This window comes from Arctopsyche grandis, chromosome 5, assembly GCF_051622035.1.
Source record: "Arctopsyche grandis isolate Sample6627 chromosome 5, ASM5162203v2, whole genome shotgun sequence".
In the NCBI taxonomy this organism is placed as follows: Eukaryota; Metazoa; Arthropoda; class Insecta; order Trichoptera; family Hydropsychidae; genus Arctopsyche; species Arctopsyche grandis.
The window spans coordinates 309,107-327,220 of record NC_135359.1 but is presented as its reverse complement, the minus strand read 5'-3'; the positions used below and the strand labels follow the sequence as shown (position 1 = coordinate 327,220).

General features: G+C 35.6%; 2 protein-coding genes across 5 annotated transcripts; one reads left to right on the top strand and one right to left on the bottom strand.

The window, feature by feature from the left end:
* Positions 1-3,028: 3,028 nt before the first annotated feature.
* Positions 3,029-7,593, bottom strand: LOC143912217 (uncharacterized). Of its 3 annotated transcripts, none has more exons than XM_077431478.1 (6): positions 7,377-7,560; positions 6,736-6,936; positions 6,472-6,651; positions 5,142-5,549; positions 4,934-5,072; positions 3,029-4,513 (listed from the first exon to the last, which is right to left on the bottom strand). In XM_077431478.1, exons 2-6 carry the CDS (start codon positions 6,910-6,912, stop codon positions 3,972-3,974), a joined length of 1,446 nt encoding a protein of 481 aa, XP_077287604.1. In that variant the 5' UTR covers positions 6,913-6,936; positions 7,377-7,560; the 3' UTR covers positions 3,029-3,971. The 3 variants fall into 3 exon arrangements, with proteins under 3 accessions (XP_077287604.1, XP_077287606.1, XP_077287605.1); XM_077431480.1 differs by having other exon boundaries at positions 3,148-4,513; positions 7,367-7,593; XM_077431479.1 differs by having other exon boundaries at positions 3,148-4,513; positions 7,393-7,593.
* A 2,644-nt stretch (positions 7,594-10,237) lies between these two features.
* LOC143911786 (uncharacterized) lies at positions 10,238-12,519 on the top strand. Of its 2 annotated transcripts, XM_077430829.1 has the most exons (6): positions 10,689-10,825; positions 10,956-11,055; positions 11,126-11,443; positions 11,805-11,900; positions 11,985-12,098; positions 12,202-12,519. In XM_077430829.1, the coding sequence occupies exons 2-6, from the start codon at positions 11,053-11,055 to the stop codon at positions 12,331-12,333; spliced, it is 663 nt and encodes a 220-aa protein (XP_077286955.1). In that variant the 5' UTR covers positions 10,689-10,825; positions 10,956-11,052; the 3' UTR covers positions 12,334-12,519. The 2 variants fall into 2 exon arrangements, with proteins under 2 accessions (XP_077286954.1, XP_077286955.1); XM_077430828.1 differs by having other exon boundaries at positions 10,238-11,055.
* The last annotated feature ends 5,595 nt before the right edge of the window (positions 12,520-18,114 follow it).

Here is an 18,114-nt window from a genome sequence, read left to right as displayed (position 1 = left end):
CGGATCATTTGTTCGATGACGTCACCGATCTACGGACGACAAACGATCGAACCAAGGATACATACATATATACAAAGTCTCTTTCCAAATTACATATATATTAGATAGACTAGAAGAAGATATGGGTCTACCTCACGGGCCCGAATGTGAAACGCCCGAAAACGCAAATATCGGAAGGCAAAGATCGAAAATCGAAAGATCTTAAGTCGAAAGATCAAAAAAAAGGGTGCATGGTAAACGGTACATACTCACTTAATTTGCGCGAGCAGAATACAACAGGAACAAGAGGAACGGGCTTTTCCTCCCGTATTAATGTGCGCGCGCAGAATACGGGAGGAAAAGCCCGTTCCTCTTGTTCCTGTTGTATTCTGCTCGCGCAAATTAAGTGAGTATGTACCGTTTACCATGCACCCTTTTTTTTGATCTTTCGACTTAAGATCTTTCGATTTTCGATCTTTGCGTTTTCGGGCGTTTCACATTCGGGCCCGTGACGGAGACCGATTAGATATACATATGTATATACATATATGGAATTTCGAAATAGACTTTGTATGTTAGTTTGTATATGCGTATGTATTTACGTAAGTATCTTTGGTTGGAAACTTCGTAAACAAAACAAAGTTTCTATGACGACAATCCAATTGGTTGAATATTATATTTTTTTCGATTCAAATAAATTTAATAAAAAAACAGATGAATATTTACTATATTCGCCATGTTTATATTACAAATACTGAGCGAAGCCGGGTAAAACAACTTGTAATCGATAAAATTAACCACGGGCGTTGCTCCACAACCACTCAACCAGTTCAGCACAGATTATATTAAACAGATAAATTTCATCAGCAGCCTGGTTGAGCAAATATATCGCTCTAGATATTGGAGACGTTGCCAACATATTTGTGCGAGCCACAGGAGGGGAAAACAAATCACGATTCCTCCTAACTTACATACATATATTCATTAAGGACCTTGAGGATTTTGTACTTTCCCAGAAATATAACACGACGAGACTCCAATGAGTTGTAGCCTAACGCCCCTATTAGGAATGCAATTCCACAGTAATGAGGTACAAACACATTTAACAATGAATAACTATTATGTCAAAAGACAAATTAAAACAATACGAATATAAAATGAAGTATATATTTTAAAAAATGTATAAATTAAACAGTATCTTATATAATTTTTTCATTTAATAATATATAAAATTTGTACGATTCCGATATACAAAACAATAATAAAAAATTGAGTTTTTAATCTTGTGATATACATAATCAACATACTTTTACATTAATAATAATAATAATAATATTTTCGAAACTACAAATATAAAATAATCAACGTACAAAATAAAATGATAAATTTGTCCCAGTTTGGTGTAGTATGTATGTATAGTAAAAATATTATAATATATCATTTATATGTATGTAAGCGGACATTCAAACGAGTGGCGTTTCAAAAAGCAGTCAGAATCATAAAGAGAGATCATTGATGATAAAAATTATGTTTTTTTTTTTTTTTAACTAGGTACTATAAAATTCCAATACATACGCATGCAATAAAATATGTATGAATGTACATATGTACATACATACATACATATATGCATGTACAATAAAAAATTTGGACTGTTGGTTCAATATGCAAGAAGCCTCATTTCTAAAAACTAAAGCCAATACAATAATAATAATAATATGTATAGCATCTAGTACATACATACATATGTATGTATGTATAATATAATATAAAATAAAATATTAACAATGGCGAATAACTTTATCACTTTTACTTTAAATATATATGTATAATAATTTCAGTCATAGTATCGATGTACATACATACATTCATTTGCGCACGCATAATAAAAATTAACAAAAATAAAATGCTAAAATATGTATGCATTCAATATTTTTTTTTGAAATGCATTTGCAAAACGTTGACACGGTTTACATGTAATATACATACATATGAATCCTAGCATTAAACATACATGTAATAATAAATTAACCATAATTTAAACAACCAACGACACACATATACGAAGCATTCAATCACAAATATTATTTCGATAAAGCGGCGTGTTTTCACTTTTGGAAGCTCTTTTGGTAAGCACCTGTTTATAAATCTGCTTGCAGCTAAAATTTTTTACGTCTAAACTGTGCGAATTTACCAGACAACGTGTATAACAAGGCACTGATCATGTGTATAATATATATATATATATATATATATATAAATATGTATGTATGTATATAAAATTTAAAATAGATTTATAACACTTACACAAGTAATAAAATTATGTACTACGTACATATGTATATCTGCATATTAGATATTTTGTTGACCGTTAAAATTATACCATTTCATAAAATTTGGAAAATTCAAATGCAATAATCTAAATTACGAAGTTCGTTTTCATATACATATACATATATATGTACATAATGGTTAATGTTCAATATGCACATATATTTTATACGTTTGTATTGTAAACATTTTTAATATCAAATTGTTTGAAAATCTGTTTCACCTCATACAACCCACAACTACATATGTGTAACATAGTGATGATATGTAACGATTTGTTTTGGTGATTATTCAAATCTTAATAGTTCAAAACAATCATTCTACCGATGTATCGCATTTAAAGCGACTATAAAAATAAACACAAAAAATATTTTAGCTTGCAATGAAATGTTCATCGAGGGGTTAAAAATCAAAGTACATATGTATTAGGGGTGCCAGACGTCCCGAAGAGACCTTTCGACACAGCCGAGAGTTAGGTTTCAGCAATATCTAGTCCTCGCAGTTACAAAGTGAAATCATTAATCATTAATCGAAACGTATGTGATGTTACTTATGTCTTCTTCGCCTTCTCCGACTTTTCGCCACTTGCTTCTCACTTATTTTGTTGCTACTGAGGCTTTGTATTTGTACAGTTTCAGATGATATACATATGTATATGGGGGATGGGTGGAGTTAATTTAAATTAAATGTCTCGGTTTGGATGTCAATAAACGTGGCAGTCCTAAAATGCACATATGTATACATACATATATAAAATACTTTACTTGTCATTCAATGAATGAATATGTAATGTCACAATCGATGAATATTCCACTCTAAATGCGGACACGGCAGATTGACTTCAGTCTTTTATTAAAACAATATTATTCTGCTCTTTCTTATAGATAAGTATGTTTAGACTATCGTAAGCAATCTATGACTAACGTAAAATATAACATTATGGCAATAATGCAGTAACATTAAAATACAAATACATACATTGTACATCTGTATTTTGCACATTATTATGCATATTTTAAAAGGAAACACAGGATTAACAGATACATTCAAATTTTTAAGTACAAATAATCTCCAAATTGAAATTTAGCCAGGACTCGACACATTATCGTATTTATATTCAGAGTTGATCAGAATTAACTAACATATTCAAGAGCATTCAGTTTATTTGGAAAATAGGTTTAGAGCTGATGTCCTGAATTCAATCAATCGATACCAATTATGTATAGACGAGATTGTTCTTAGTAAAGAATGGCAGAATTAGGAGTTTTAAGATGGAACATTAATTTGGAATAACCCTATACACATTTCGAAGTACATGTGTATGCATGTATAAGATAGTGGAAAATATGTTTTCAATCTGTTCATTGTCATTGGAAATAATAAATACAAAAATAAGAAGGGATTATCTAGAGTTTGGTGTCTGACGTCCGTCAAAAAAGAGCATTCTTAAATCTTAATCGACTCGCATTTTTACTTTTTTTTTAGGTGTATTATATGTATATGTATGTATGAGGATATTTAGTATTTTCTATAACAATAACAACCAATATTGTAATAATATTTTTACAAATGTATGTATATAAAAATTGTTATAAGCCAGCACACACACACACACACACACATATATGTATAAGGCACACATTTCAGAAATGGCCAAAACGTCAGTTCCTTTGACCGTGCGAGGCCCACATGTGTTCTTTGAAAGTGTCCCTCATTGTGAAAGAGCGAGGGCACAAGTGGCAGCACAGTCTATTTGTAAGATCCGAGTGCATAAGACGCACATGATACTTTAAGGCAGATTGATTGGAGTACTTGGTTCCGCAGTGGGGACAGTCGCCGCATATTGCAGCGTGATTGTTTTGATTGATCTGAGACGAGGTGCCCGCCGCCTGGTCACCCCTCAGCCCGCTCATCCGCTCACCCGCCGAATTTTTACTGAGCGAGCGGTTCCCGACACACGAGTCTTCTTGCTCCGATATGAGCACCTCTGGTTCCAGTTCCATGACATCTGACTTTGGAGAGAGTCGCTCTATCTTGACTACAGCTTCGTCTGTTGCTATAGTGAATTTGGCAGTCGATGTCGGTGGAGCTGTTGTCGTCTCTCGACACGACGTAACGTTTGATATCACTAATTGGCTGGCTAGTTTGGATTTTACCGCTGGGCTAGCAGTTGTCGAAGCGTCACTCTTTAAAGATTGAACACCTGATATAAAAACACACACACACACAAAATTGATTAATTGGTAGGTAACATTTCATAATCCTTTCACACATACAGAATATGTGTAAGTGATTATGTTATTTCAGATGGTGGTTTAAATCTAAATTATTGTAATACATACATGTATGTATGTACATATATGTATATATATAATATAAATTTTCAAAAAAGATCAGGCTTCATATATGAACTTGACATGACAGTCATGTGTGTCAAGTCAAGTTCATATATGAACTTGACTTGACACACACGTCATACGACATACTTGTATTGTATTGTACACAAGCTTTCCCAAAATCGATTTGCAAACAGAAGTGCGATGTAAAATTGCTGTCGTGGATAAGGCTTTTAGCGCAAAAGACATAAATTTAATTATACGTATGTATGTACATATAAGAATACCGGATAGTAAGGATCGGGCAAGCATGCTGTTTTCGTATAACGGAGGAGGAGAAAGAGATGCAGCATCTTCACAATTATCGATAGGCTCATCGATTGCAGATTCTTCTAGATCAAGTATATCTTCAACTTCATGCTTCACCTGCAAGAATTGAAGAAATTTGAAAGAATGAAAAAAATTTCTGAAATAAAAATTTTAAACTACAATTACCTCAACTTTTACAGAGATTGAGGTGTCTTCGGAGGGATTTGCGGTTTTTTCAGATGAGGTCGGCAGCGATCCAACATTATTGGAATCGTTTTTAGGAGTATCAGAATTGGAATCGTCGGCTGAGGGAGTTGAGGTTTCGTTTTTTTTTGACATTGCTGTGGTAATTTTATCTTTTGATGGTTTGACTTTCTTGGGATGATCTGGAGAACTAGCTTCTGTTATGCGTTCAGATGTACTATTCCGTCTGCGTTTGTGTTGGTGCGTTTCAGATTTTAAAATTGAGGTTGTTGAGGGACTGACGCAATGCGGACTGGACTTTTTCAACACTGTAGATAGCTGCGTAGCATTTTTCCATACTTGAAATGACATAGGTACATTTGACTTTGGAGGTTTTGTCTGCTTTTTAGTCTGAAAAGGATCATTACAACAAAACACAAGTTACCACTTTGAAAAATACTAGGTATTTTTTGATGTAAACACTGTCAACAATTTTAATATACATAAAAATGTATGTTTAACCCTTTGAATACCCTTTGACCAACGCCGATCGTCGTTTTGCTAACAAGTCCATGAGCCTGAAAAACGCTTTTGAGTTTAAGTCGTTGCATTTTGAGCATGTACAAAGTAAACAAGAATACTACCCGCTAAGCCTTTTCAGGTAGCATTGAACATGGCTCATGTAATCCGTGTCAATGTTTATAAAGACAATTTCTGAACTTATCGATGGAAATCCGTCACTGCCGAGTATTTTAGATTGTGGCTTGGCATTTGGATTGTGAGCATTACATTTTAACAACAATGAAGAAGATGTAATTAGTTTTGGAAAAATACATTCATTAATAGACTTGTCTTTTAATGAATGTATCTTTTGTTTATTTTATATTGTTGCAAGATAGGTATATAAGAGCGTCTAAACACACCTTTACAAATCTCGAAATCTTCGGCGGCAGTTATCTAGGGTTTGTTTGGATTAGCTATAATATTTTTATACCTGTTTTCTATTGGATTTCTAAATAATTCTAATTGGAAATATTGGCGAAATTTTCAGCGTAGGAATAGGCAGGCTTTCAACAGAAAAGACGTCAGCACTCAAAGGGTTAATGAAAAAGTGATAGTGATAAAAATGACAAGAAACCGTCATGATGATATATGTACACACAAGCATCAGATCAAAATCCAGACCCGTCAGAGGTCATTCAACCACATTTAATACGAAAGTTATTATTTTTTAGATTATTACAAAAGCTGGTTTTCTCAACATCAAGTATGTGTTCCATTAATAAAATCAGACCACAGAATTCAAAACGCATCAACTCGTTTAGGAAAATACCTGTAATACCACTCCGGTTGAGAGTCCTTTAATTTGTAACAGTTCGGCAGTTTGAATAAACGACGGTAGATTATCCTCGTCGACGTTTACTTCTCCATGATACATGTACGACAGCAAATTAATAATATCTTGAGCTTGGACGTCTTTCAATATAATAATCGGATGATGACACGGATTCTCCTGCAAGTGAGAATAGTGACACATTTTAAAAGGCTGCATCGCTTTTAGATGGGATGGTTAATTAATGTTGCGAGTAAGAATTACCTTGAAGGCGTCTCTGAAGTAGGGACTACATGCCGATAGCACAAGTTTATGAGCTAGAATATGTCGGCCTTCGCAAGCGAGGGTCACATCGGCCAATTCGCCCGCATGCTGCAGCTGTCCAAGTGCTCCGGCTAAGCTGGCCGGGAATTCCGTCCACTGTACGCGTAATCGCTCCATTTCATTTATACGTATGTACAAGATCTGCAACCAAAAGAGTCTTAAATCTTACGATTTTCACGAAACACTAGAAACGAAGTGCTTGCTACTCGCACGTACATATTCGTGCGAGTAGAGACCTTGCATGTAAATATAGAAATGTGTGTGTTGTGTTGTTGTTTACATTATGCAAATCAGTTGTGTTGAAGCAGTAATCAGTCGGTGGAGCGCATTACTATGTTTATTAGAGGAAGTGGTGGTGGTGGTGATGGAAGGAAAATCAACTCCAAGTGAAAGACCCACTACTTTTTTTTAGGGCAATGCAATGTGCAACGCAGAGTGCAGGGTGCGGTCTAAAAGTGTGAGTGTGTGTGTGCTGTGTGTGTGTGTGACCCAGTTAGAGCTGATCGCGTTTCTTAGTTGGTTAGTTGGTTAGCTGGTTAGCCGATTAGAAGGTTGCAAGTTGGTGCAGTACCTAGTAGTACCTGAGAGTGAGAGTACCTCAGTTAGAGGAGGACACGTACACCGCACCACACCGCACAGAGTCACGCTCTGACTCTTCACTCTTCACTCCTCACTCTTTACTCTCCCCTCTCTCCGCCGCTTCCACTTCTTTTCACAACTACAACCAAAACCACGACTCCATCAACGTCAACTGCATACGAATTCACTCCATAATTCGAAATTCGTATACGCTTTTGTAAATAAACTCAATATGTAATTGCCATCTCTATACTCTACAGTCTTCAGTCTACGTATATCCACACCTGCCAAAGTATTTTCGGATTGACGGACTTTTTGGGTGCCAGATGTTCCGTGACCGAGATTTTAGTCATTTGCGCGAGATCGCTTTTTGCAGAATAATCACCGAACCAAATTTCATATATGTACATATGTATTCTATGTTAGTAAAAAACTGAAATGTCAGTAAGACTAGGTATTTTCTGGTTGAAAATTATTGGTTTTGTTATAATTTTTGACATGATTTCGACTATTTCCCGGCCTATGAAAACTTGGTTGAGTTTTGAAGAATATCTTTATCGTATAGTATACATACAAGTACACTGTATGTACGGTGTACTCGTACATATGTACATATGTATGTAGTTGCTTGTCTTCAGTGGAAGGTCTGATTGTTGTGCTCATGGTGGCATGGTGCTTTGTCAAGTCCACTGTGGGGGGTTTATATACGTGAATGGATTTCGGTGTACATATAGCATAGGAGCATTCGGTGTACGTATGCTCCTTTATATACGGTCCAAATGTCCTTATGTGTAGGTCGCGTCCTGCACCTGTTTAGGGGTTGACTTGACTTTCTCTGGAGGTCGTGTCCTTAAGCGGTTTAGCTAGTTGTCCTTGATGCGTAGATTGACAATGCGAGTACGCGTTTACCACGTATTCCTACAGACAGTTGGATGATAGTGCGTCACCGATACGAATCGCGCCACCCCACGTCGACACCCCGCTCCTCTCCATCCCCACTTCGACGCCGAACTCGCCCTCCCCGCAACCCCACAGCCCCGCTCCTGTCCACTATCTGTTTCGATTTGGATTTTTTTGATGCCACATGTGTGAGACGGGACCCGGAAGCAAACACATCATAATATCAGAATGACCAGAGAAAAGAAGACTTTTTTTCAGTAGAACAGTAAGAAAATGAACTACCAAAAAGATGTCTAAAAATTTAAATAAGATCAATAGCTGGCTTAGGCCCGCGCACTCACCAAGTTGCGGCAACAGTTAACAAGTTCGAATTGCAGTTGCAAAGCGGTGAGGACGATGCGAGACGTAACATTAGACTGCAACTCGGAGGATTCGCCTAGGTAGCGGTATTTGGACAATCCCAAAGGGGCCATCGACACCGTCAATATTGCTTACAATATTTTCCGTATCCAGTTCCCATATAGCCACCTGTGGTTGCTATATGGGAACTGGATACGGAAAATATTGTAAGTAATATTGTTGGTGTCAACGGCCCCAAAGGGTTCGGCGCGAGTTCGTCAGATTTGGTGAGGGCGTTGTTTGTGTTGCATGGGCGTAATTGCATATATGCACAGTGCCGGCTTAAGGGGGCGGGGGGCTGGGTCGGTGTTATCTTTGCTTTGGTGATTATAGAAATCTCTCCGATAAATATAAATAAGACGTGGGAATCGACGAAGACGAAGAATGCAAAACGATTTATTTTAATTATGTATACACTATGTAATATAATACATACAAAAATTATATAGCAATTATGCGAAAACATATATTTATTTTCTTAATTTGAATGTGATGTATGAGTGGAATCTTAATTTAATCTCTTCCATTTGGGCCTCTTTTATTTATTTATTCTTTTATTTGATTTTTTTCACATTATCTACATTTTTATGTATTATTTTTCTTTTGTCTTTTTTCGTTTACTATTTTTTTAGCGTTTTTTTCTTTCTGCTTTTGATTTTTTCTTTTTATTTTAAGCATGTTATTGTAACGTAGAGATTAGGTGAGTGGTGCTCGTGGACCGATGGCTTACTAGCGCAGATCACCTGATAATCGTATCATTTATAAGATTGCTATAAATGATAAATCGCTCGACGAAATTCGCAACTGTTTTAATTTAAGTATGTATGAAATACAAAATATTCATTGGGTTGCGCAGATGACATTTCGATGTGCATTGATGATTGGCAACTATTAAAATTGAGTTGGATCTTTCTGGCAAGTTTAAAAAGGCAAAATTTGAGACAAAAGTATGAAATGAGCATGCAGCCACGCGTTTGCAGTGATTTGTAGCGGAGCGGCTAAAGGTCTGTTCATACCTAGTCGGCACGAACCGACTTCAGCAGATATCCGGCCGTACGAAAAGTATTCTTTGGTACATTTTGTATGGGTCTGTTCATATTAACCGTCACGTTTACGCCACGCCAGGTTTACAGCAGTATTCGATATATTGGTAGCGTTAACACTAGCGGTATCTACCGTGGTATATGATAGATCTATCAAATACCGCGTGTTCGAACGCTATTACTCATACGTACGATCTGTGGTATTTGATAGATCTATCAAATACCTCGGTAGATACCGCTAGTGTTAACGCTACCGTTCTGATCATATTTTTAATCCGCCATTCCACCGAATATGTTGACGCAGACGTATCGCAACTGACGACCGCGACAGAACATACGTCAACGCGATGTATGGGCAAAAACGATACGTCTGCGTCAACGTATTCGGTGGAAGAGCGGCTTTACAGCAGCATCCGTCAACGTATCGTACCCGTATTTTTGGCCATCATGGAGATATACACGCGCATTGCGTGCCATGAGTCTGCCGCTTTGCTGTTTTGGGTCAATTATAATTATGTGACAGTTGACAGCTGTTCAATCTTTCGACTTGGTTTTGGCGATAGAGGAAGAAGAGGAAATAAAACATTACATTGTTCATGTTCAGGTGCCAGAAATCAAGCTACTTATGAGCTCAAAAAAAGGTTTCCGACTTAATTAGAAACATAGCAAACATACAAGGTTACTTATCTGTATTATCCCTTGTATCATTTTACATGTCAGCAAAATTTTACAAAATATTCGAACTGTGTCATGATCAGAAATGACAAGAGTAAGAAACCAAATACACTTATTCTGTACAATAAACGTTTTAAACAATCACTTAACATATAATTGCATTAAAAATCAATGCAAATGACGATGTAGGCAGGTAGGTAGGTAGGTAGACATTATGATTTATAATTCAAAAAGATGTACCAATGTGTTGTTACGGCCAAATATTTATAAACGTCAAAGATTGTAATCGACACTGTTGACACAGCTCGCTTTTAAGCTGTCAAATGTACATAACATGCTAAAGAAAAATTATGAAACGAAGTGAATAGAAACTGGACAATAGAATGAGTTATAAATACAGCAAAAAGAAACGGAAAAACTGAAAGCCTTTTTTTGTATGTATATTAGAAAAGCTTAGAATTAATATAGCATCTTAATGCTTCTCGAAGATGGTGTCAGATTTACACCTTCCATTAAGGGTGACTACAATGTATCTATTGTATTCATTCTCGATCTCCATGGAAGCCGGCTTCATTGTTTCAAACTGAATAAATATGCCGGCTTTTGAGGAATCAATCCAGTGCTCCTCCGACGTTGCAACGAGCTACATAAACACAACGAAATGGTAAGTCTATCGCTTATACCTATTTAAACACACACGTACATATTCTTGAAAATTTTTATCTTTTTTTCAGTTGTCGTCGCGAACAATTATATTCATAGCGACAATGGCGATGCTAGTCGGCGAGATTCTCTCTTACAATCGTCAAATGATTGGGATGCATCGGAATCGCTTTCGTCCAGTGTATCATGCTTCTGTCTTCGACGGAGAGGAATGTGCTGACGAACAGTGCAATAGACGACTATCTGCTGACCGCACTGCCATGTTTCAAATACCAGTTCCAGCTGATTTTGGAGCCAGTGAAGACAGTTCTGATATGTGGATTGAACCTGTTACTAATGATTTGAATAAAAGGGGAAATGGAAATAATGATTACGATTTTATGACGTTGGTAAGTATAGGCATGCTAATTTAACACTACATTGTCAGACGTCTCGTTTAAATGGGATTGTCATTGTTTTCAACTCTCGTGTCCCAGTGTCCCGGTTTACTACTCTTTTAGACTTTGACTAACGTTTAATTTGAAGAAAATTAAATTCTAATCAAATAAGTATATTTGATGTATGTATGTATGTAGGTACATACTATGCTGTTGATTTTGCTCCAAATCATAATGAACATATGTATACTGTGTTTTTAATTCTGTTTTCAATTCCACGGTGACCGAAGTTTTCAAAGCAAATTCTCTTTTATTTGGAAAATAACTTAACTAACAATATTTTGAATATGTATCGATTTGTATAAAATTATAGCTAAATGATCCAACATTAGCTGAAATGTACTATTCACCTGATAAGAAGGGACGTTTCCATGATGTAAATCTTTCACTATGTAGATGTGAAGTTGAGGTAAATTTCATTTATCATTTATAGCAATCTTAATGACTATGTACACACACACACACACATATTTCAATTATTCTAATATTTTAGTGGGATTTGGAGTTTTTGGGTCGAAATCGGTATCCAAATTATGTGACGAAGGCCATTTGCAAGCCATCGGTTTGTTTACAGCCATCTTATACGTGCAAGGAAAAGAAAATCAAGGTACACACCTATATATGTACATATGTACATGCATTACATAACGATAATTGACAATTTAATGTAAGATGCTGTTTAATAATTGTTTTTTAATTTTTCTTGTCAGATATCCATTTTGAAACTAAGGGAAAAGGGTGAATTTCCCAGGAAATTTGTGCCACTCGTACCGATCGAACTGCGCTCCAAATATATATTCGAGTTTCATAATTTGACTGTCGGCTGTGAATGCTCGCTGTGAAGTTGACGATGATGATGCACACGTTCGGTATCTCGCCCATGAGAACTCTCCCGTCTCAATATTATATGTTATAAAATATGTGTGTAATCGATAATCGATTGTATAAGAAATATTTTTGACTGTACTATAATATGCATATTATATTTTATAATAGGTGCAACATAATAAATTCAATATCGAATTGAAACAATGTTTTACTATATTTTTCACATAATGCTTGATAAATTTTATATGCTCAATATTCAGCTTTTTCGATGATTTTTAACTACATACATACATACATACATATGTAAACCAAAATAATTATCACAGTATCTGAGCATGATAACGTTTGAAAAAGTATGTAGAACCCTATCCTAAGGAGTTACATACATATGTATGTAGCTTTTCCCCACTTTTCCTTTTACTTGAAACTACATACATACACACATACACACATACATACATTATACATATATGTATGTATGTATATTTGTATATGTTCATGGTTCATTGAATGGGAAAACGAATTAACGTTCCCATCCATCTATTTTTTATTAAAACTATTATACATACATATATGTATACATATGTAAATATATATGTATTTATAGTACATATGTACATATGTATATATACAAATGGGAGGGCTTTTAAATGATATACTATATTTTTTTAATGGGATAATATTTTTGGCACGGCTGTTAAATAAATTACACGACAAATGTCAAAACGACATTTAATGTCGAATTAACATTTCTAAAACAGCTCGCACGACAGAATCGGCGTTCAAACGTCAAACGGGTTGCCAGTAACAAAAATAAAATTTGACGTTTCAGTGAAATCATAACCAGTTACATTTTCACTGGGTTGGCCGTATTCATTTAAGATTAGGTTGTTAGAGTCATTATTTATTTTTGTCAAATAATATTTTTTTTGCGAAAATTGAATCTGTCGTGCGAGCTATTTTAGAGCGGGGCATTCTTTTTATTTGCCGGGTCGATAAATGATACCCTTTTTAAATCCCCACAAAGTTTATGAATGCTTACGATAAATACGCATTTAAATTGTCGTCAATACAAATTAAATATCAGTTAAAACAGTTTAAATAATTTTTGTTCACGCTCACTTTGCACATGGTTGTACATATGTACGTGTATGCATAATATTGCATGTACATACATTTATGTATGTATGTATGTACATAGGTATATTGATATAAAGCCCCTCAATTACTTAGAATTGAATTAGTTTTATTTATTTACAGTAAGTATTCTTAAATATATAGTAAATTGACACGAAGTGTTCGATTAATTTTGAATTTACACTAATTTTAAAGCAATAGTACAAATATTATTTGTGTCTAGGCTGTAATCAAATTTACTTTGAACTGTGTCTTGTCATTACGTACATACATAAATTTTGCGCATGAATACATAACAAGTATGTAGCTCCTTAATTCTATCCAGTTCACGTCATGGACTTGTTCAATTATCACGAAATGACCGATTGGTCCCAATTCAATGAACCATGGTACACACTTTTAAAATTCGCCGGCTTTAATGTCTTCGGTGATGATTTCGGCGATCGAAAATTAGCTGTTTGGAGAGTGATTAATATTGGTTTTATCTTGCACTACATGTTGAGCGCGGTAGTATTCTGTTTCGATGAAGATTGGGACGTGGAAAAATCTTCGGAAGCTTTTACGATCGTCTTCATCGCCAATCTAATTGTTGTGCAATTCGTGACGCTATTATTGGGTCAACGTATAGTGGTCAAAGTCGACAAATCTATAAAGAACACGTGGAAGAATGGAAACGAGCTCGAAATAAAAATACTCAAAAAGAGAGCGAAAGAAGGATACGTTGCAATTGTAGGATTGTTCGTGACAGTTATCATAGCGGTTGTAGCGTACGATGTGAAAGCAATCATAGGACGAAAAGATAAAGTGCTCCCCCAAATCTTTACTGGATTCGGAATCAGAAGCGTCGATGGACCGTATTACGCTTTAAACCTCGTCTATCACAATTTAGCTCTCATATATCCTTGTCTTGGATTAGTTCCATTCAACAGTTTATACGTTAGCTTTGTGATGCAGCTGGTTGCACAATTGCAAATAATCGGCTTACACATACAAAATATTGATGCTAATCGTGGAAATATCACTGAGATGCTACGTCTTTGCTACTTTAAGCATTTGGATATTATCGAGTAAGAATATTATAATATGTATATTGTACCCACATATGTATGTACATATAATATTATACATATATCATCATCATCATCTACAGCTATTCCCCATCCACTGCTGGATGAAGGCCTCTCCAACACGCTTCCACTCATCCATCTCACCCCACACATTTTCCTAATTTCGTCTACCCATCTTCCATGTGGTCGTCCTTTTACCCTTTTGCATATTCTCGGGTACCATTCAAGTACTTCTTTTGTCCACCTTTCGTCCATTCTTCAATATATTTCGTTCAATTGCCATTTCAATCTCTTTACTCTATCTATGTACTATGTCCACTACCCTTTTCATACTTCTCACCCACGTGTTCCGCTTCCTGTCTTTCCTCGTTATGTCGAGCATACAGCGTTCCATACTTCGTTGAGTGCATTGAACTTTGTGTTGCATTTTGGGGTTCAGTGTCCAAGTTTCACATCCATACGTCATCACTAGAGGTAGGACTGGAAGCGCGCCGTCTATTGTTCCATTATTGTAAATGCTTTGTAAAAAAGGTTCGGAAAACCTTTAACAATGCATTTACAACATGTGAACAATGAACAGCGCGCTCTGGGTCCGCTCTTTAGTCATCACTGGCAAAATGCATTGATCGAAGATCTTTTTCTTCAGACAGAGGGGGATTTTTGATTTAAAAACCACATTCATTCGTCCAAATGCACTCCATCCTAATTTCACGCGTCTCTTTATCTTTTGGATGTGGCTATTTGTACATACAGTATCGACGAATTATTGGCTATTTGTAACATAAAAATATTCAAAAAAATGTTGTATTCGCAGACACCCGAAGAGTATGATGTAAATAAAACTATTTTTTTGAAGGAAACTAGAATGGTAGAGATATTTTCCCAAAATAAAAAAGTTGGTTTTGTAGAATATTTTAGTAAAAATTGGGATTCGTGCAGGGAAATGTGGATACATTGTTTTCGAAAATATCTCCCAATGATGGGAGATTCTATAAATAACAAATATAATTGAAAGGTCCTTTTGGACGCTCAAAAGCCATATTAAAACCAAGCTTCGTTCCGTTCCGACTATTGGAATTTGTATGATTGAACTTTTTAACTATATCACACTAAGAATTAAAAATTCAAATATAATGAGATGGTATCAAATCAAATACAATTGGGCGGGATGGTATCTTCTTGTTTTACTCCTTTTCTTATGCGAAATTTATCAGTACCTGAAAAAAGTTTAACTGAAGCTGTGGCATTCTTATATATTGTAGCTAACAGCTCCTCATAGGGTTCCGGCAATCCCTGTGTTTGTAAAGCGGTAACTACTGCATTATGACTAACTGTGTCGAAGGCTTTGTCGTAGTCGATGAAACCTAGGCACAGTGGCCGCTGATATTCATTGGCGCGCTCGATTAGTTTGCTGACTACTTGAAGATGGTCCATTGTGCAGATCGATCGTTAAAACCATTTTTCTCCCAGTGAATTTGTAAAATTTGTCAAATATCAAGTGTTAAAATCTGTGCATGTCCCAAAGTGTCCCTAGTGAGCGTATAAAATATGTATACCTGTTATCCTAGCCATTGTTACATAACCATATTTTCGATTATTTGATATCATTTGAGACAATTTTTAAATCTTAATTATAAATCACCACGTCAAATCAATTTTATTTAGATTTTTTTTTTTTATAAATTTAAACAATTAAAAATTGTCTAAATGGCCAAATGTCCGTCGATCAAAGTCAGCCAAATTTATATTTGTATTATTTATGCAAGTTGTTATAATAAATTATATATTGTTATATTTTCAGAATTGGTGGGATGTTGTCGATGTTGTTTAAATTCTTCCTCTTAGCTCAGCTGAGCAGCAATACCATTGTCATGTGTTTGGCCATGTTCATATCGCGCAGCGTGAGTACCAAAATACATACATACATGTTTTGTCAGATATGGCTGAGTGTAGGAATTAATCTAAATGATTATAATTGATGTACATATGTATAATAATGTGAGTGATGTTGAATGGTTGTTGTACGTGAGTGTAATAGTTATTAACGGTTGGTACCCCAGAGGCCGATCGAATGCCGGCTGGACGGTGATTGGTCGGCAGTATCAGAGGAGTAGTGGTTGTGCCGCTGACTCGATGTGTAACGCATCGAATGTATACGTTATACTTCAATAAACGTAGATCATTAATAAAGATAGCCTTTTAATTGTCTCTCTCCTGCAATCCTATCTATACCCAGGACTCCTACATATATATATATATATATATATATATTTTTTTTTTTTTTTGTTTGACACTCCGTCATCTTTTCTCGAATTGCAGGGAACACATTTTCTAACATTAATTTTTTCATATGTCTCCGCTTTCTCTTTGAATTCTTTAAAATTTTTAGCTCCATTTAAAATTGTTTTATTTGAGCTTTCGTCTCGAATACCATCAATAACATACTGGATGATTACTTATGCCTCTAGGTTTATCCGACTTCCTATTTCTCGCATTTTTATTATATATTCTTTGATGCTCTCTTCTCGTCGTTTTACTCTAGTCATTAATAATAATATATGTATTAATGCGTTATTCGTAACTGTTTTGAATTCTTCTATTATAATATTTTTCAATTTTTTCCATGTTGTTATTCCCCGTTGAGATTGTATGAACAATTTTGCCACTCCCGTCAATGACTTTTTTTGCATACATGAGCTTCTTTAAGTCGTCCCAATTCGTCATCTGGGCCAGCTCTTCAAATTCATCTATCCATTTCTCTACAGGATAGTCCTCATTTCCGTTAAACGGCGATATAGAGTCTTCTACATCTCGAAATGACAGTAAAGGCGCATCTCGTCTTGATACCTGGACCTGCTCAAAACTTCCTAAGCTTTGTTCATCTTCTTGGTCGTTGTCTTCATCTTGGTTTGCTTCTTCATTGTCTTCATCTTGGTTTGGTTCTTCATCTTGTTCGTCGTTGTCTTCGTCTTAGTTTGGTTCTTCATCTTGGAACAAATTGTTTAAAAATGATCCGATAGAATCGGTATCGGTATGTAGTGTATTGCAGAGTAGTTTTTTGATCAGTTGTAAATGGCAGGGTCGTTGCGGACGCGTCACACTCGCTTGGGACGATAGCTCCATTTAGCGTAGGTCAGTGAGCATCGCTGTTTATTCAACCTTGAATTCGTCACAAGGATTAGAAGGTCAGAGGTTGTTATCATTAACGATGCGTCGACGAATCATCATATTATATGTATGTATACACGAGAAGTGTACTTGAGAAGTAAGTGTACGTTTATGATACATATGTATGTATGTATAGGTACATATTAGTGCTTCCAATCCCGGAAGGTTACTTCAGCACCGGGATTGCGGTGCTGGGAATTTCTGATCCCGGGAATTCCGGTGCTAGCACCGGGATTAAATGTATAAGAAAAAAAAGTTCAATTGCATGTTTTCATATTTCAAAAACTTTCAATTGCATTTTGCAAAATCTCCCGATGTTTCACGCAAAAAAAACTCCCATATTGGCGTTCTTATTTTGAGAGTTTAGCTACATTCTTTAAATTTTCGGTTCGAATCCATAGATTTCTAAGATTAAATAAAACA